At 44.3% G+C, this 2,792-nt stretch overlaps 1 protein-coding gene across 1 annotated transcript; it reads right to left on the bottom strand.

Moving 5' to 3' along the window:
- Nucleotides 1–228: 228 nt before the first annotated feature.
- Nucleotides 229–2,275, bottom strand: LOC121295080 (four-jointed box protein 1-like). Its single transcript, XM_041219396.1, has one exon. It carries the CDS (start codon nt 1,942–1,944, stop codon nt 658–660), a length of 1,287 nt encoding a protein of 428 aa, XP_041075330.1. The 5' UTR covers nt 1,945–2,275; the 3' UTR covers nt 229–657.
- Nucleotides 2,276–2,792: the final 517 nt, after the last annotated feature.

Below are 2,792 nucleotides of genomic sequence, written 5' to 3'. Positions count from 1 at the left end.
TCTCCTCAGAATGACTGGGTTTTGATATTAAGGCTGCATTGTGTTAGAGCTTTTGCTTTGTACTATTCTAACATAAGTCTATTTCACAGAACAAGACGTTCTCTATCTAATAATCTATTTTTTTTCTATATATAAGCAAGTTACTGTAGACTCCAGTCATTCTGAGGTGCTTTGTTCCAACACAATCACATTCATTGTAACACAATACGCGTCACTCCTGAGGAGGACTGTGTGGATATAAATAAGCAGTTATTCATTAGCATTTCCGGTGAAATACATTTCTATCGGACTAGCGTTTTCAAATCTTTTTTTTTTTTTTTTTCTAGTAGGTATATAAATTAATTGAAAGTGAATGCTGTTAACATGGCTCCGTTTGCCTCCAATTTCAATTTAAATAAACCACAGATAAACGGACCCTTCCCGGAGTTACAGAGGTAGGTAATTGTTAAAAGGGGAGCTTTAGTACAAAACCACAAACATACTAATTATTTTAGTCTGTCAACGCTGTACCTATCAATATGTTTTTTTTTTTGTTGTTGTTTTTGTTTTTTTTTGTTTTTTTTGTTTTTTTTTTCATTTGCAAATTCCCCGTCTTTAAAAGACATTCATAACTGATTAGTTCCTTATCGTGAAAACAACGTTAAGACACTGAATCTATTAACTCTGGCTATACTTTTCCTTGCAGTTCAATATATGTTTGTACAATTGATCTACACGGTTCTGTAAAATCCTAGCCTGGTCCTCAGACAAGAATCCTAGTTCTGGCGCTAGCGGTTCGCTGTCCCGGTATAGAATCAGTAGTCTGGCTGCTACATCTTGGCGTCGGTGCATATCAAAGATCCGGCTGGCAGTTATTTTCCTAAAGAGGCACACCGAGCTTAGAAGCGTATCGTGGTACTTCTGCCACATTTCGAGCACCCGGTAGCCGTGGACCAGCCCGGCCTCGTTGTCTATAAACACCAGCCCGCCGCTGGGAATCTTGTGGAGATTGCTGGTGTCTCTCTCCATCACTCTGGAGTCCCACTGCAGACTAAACACATTGCTGACCAGCCTGTCAAAGTTGGCCGTCAGATAGTCAAACAAGATAAGGTCGGTCCATTGAACGAGCTCCAGTACTTCTCCTGTAGTCCTGTTATCCAAGTCCTCCCGAAGTGGGTGAAGCCTCCTGCCCTCCTGTCTAAGAGGCGCTGGGGTGACTACGCCGGTTAAATTTGCCACCCATTCCGTAAGCGACACAACAGCCTTCTCAGACCACTGCGAGTCCATTACTTCCCCCCGCACTCTTGCCCATTGTTCGCTGTTGGGGTTTACTTGGGACAGGACAAGCGGCGGCAGGTTTGGGATGCCCAAGAGGCTGGCTAGGTAGTAGGAGAGGGTCTCCCCCTGCACCTGGTCGGGGTTGATTCCGTATCGGACACAAGCTTTGGTGCCATTTGAGAAACGAGCCAGTCGGTTCGAAGTCCGACCGCAGCCCTTCTCTAGGGAGACAATCTGGGATCCCCTCGTTTCGCTTTTCCAGCTCTGAGCGTGGGCATTACTAAACCCGCTTGGCAACAGGGACTCCAGTCGATCGCTCCAGAACACCCCGTCTTCTACCAGCCCATGCAGTCCCGTGTGCACCTGTTGGTGGTTGCTGTTGTGGGTGTTTAAATTCGTCTGCTCGACTTTGAGATTACCGGTAAAGGACCTATAGCCTGTGTGGTTATTCATATTCTTATGCGCACTGAAGCGTGGCTTGTGCACCACATGCCCCTCCAGGAGAGCTCGGAAAGTTTTTGGAGATTGTTTGTCTGGCTGGCGAGTTAGAAATGCCGCCCCCGGCGCGCCCAAAGACCGCTTGGACCTGCCGTGCCCGATTTCTACGAGTCCTGTCGAAACATACAGAAGAGATGCACAGGCGCAGAGGCAAAACCCGGCAAGTGATCTGGCCAAGGCAATCTTCATGCTTGCTGAAGATAAACGCTTCTCCGGTTAAGCGCACTGTCGGCAAGAGAGTGTCAGCAACCCAAAGCGTGTCAATGAATTCAAGTTCCCAGCAGCGCAAATTGGATTTACACACAGAATCAGCAGTATTATCCTGCCTAACGTTATGGTCCCAATGAATTCAAATACGTTTATGTTGCAAAACAATAGGGTCCATAACCGCTTCAGCTTGGTCTTTGCTTTTCCTTTTGAAATGTTGCTTCATTCTTTGTTATGCACGCGTATACTTTCTTTTCCTCCCCTCAGACAACTATACCCGTGCGCGCTCGCGCTCTCTCTCTCTCTCTCTCTCTCTCTCTCTCTCTCTCTCTCTCTCTCTCTCTCGTTATCTGGTTAGTTTCGGGGATCAGTCTAGTTTGGCTCAGAGAGGCAGCAGTCTCTGCAACACGTGACTGGAGAGGCATGCTGGTGGGCGGAACAGGAGTGGGGTCTACAGGCGAATTCTTAAAAGAGCAACAGCAGGGGCTTCATTAATGTGACAAGCAGTAGCAAAGAAAAAACATACTTTTCGTTTAAAAAGTGTTTGCTCTTTTAAAAATGATTAAAACTGAAAGCTGTTGAGCTTAAATTGCTTTGTGAAGCTAACTAAAAAAATAAAACGTTTGAATTTATTGCAAACATACAAGGTTGTGTGTATGTTTTTTTTTTTTTTTTTTTTCTCCTTTGGTCCATTTTTGGCCATGGTCCATACCTGGCAGTATAAAGAGTGAGTGTGTGTGTGAGAGAGTGTATATATATATATATATATATATATATATATATATATATATATATATATATATATATATATACACACACACACAACACAC

Source organism: Polyodon spathula, chromosome 19, assembly GCF_017654505.1.
Source record: "Polyodon spathula isolate WHYD16114869_AA chromosome 19, ASM1765450v1, whole genome shotgun sequence".
Taxonomy (NCBI): Eukaryota; Metazoa; Chordata; class Actinopteri; order Acipenseriformes; family Polyodontidae; genus Polyodon; species Polyodon spathula.
The sequence above is the reverse complement of the archived record's forward strand: the minus strand, read 5'-3'. Positions and strand labels throughout refer to the sequence as shown.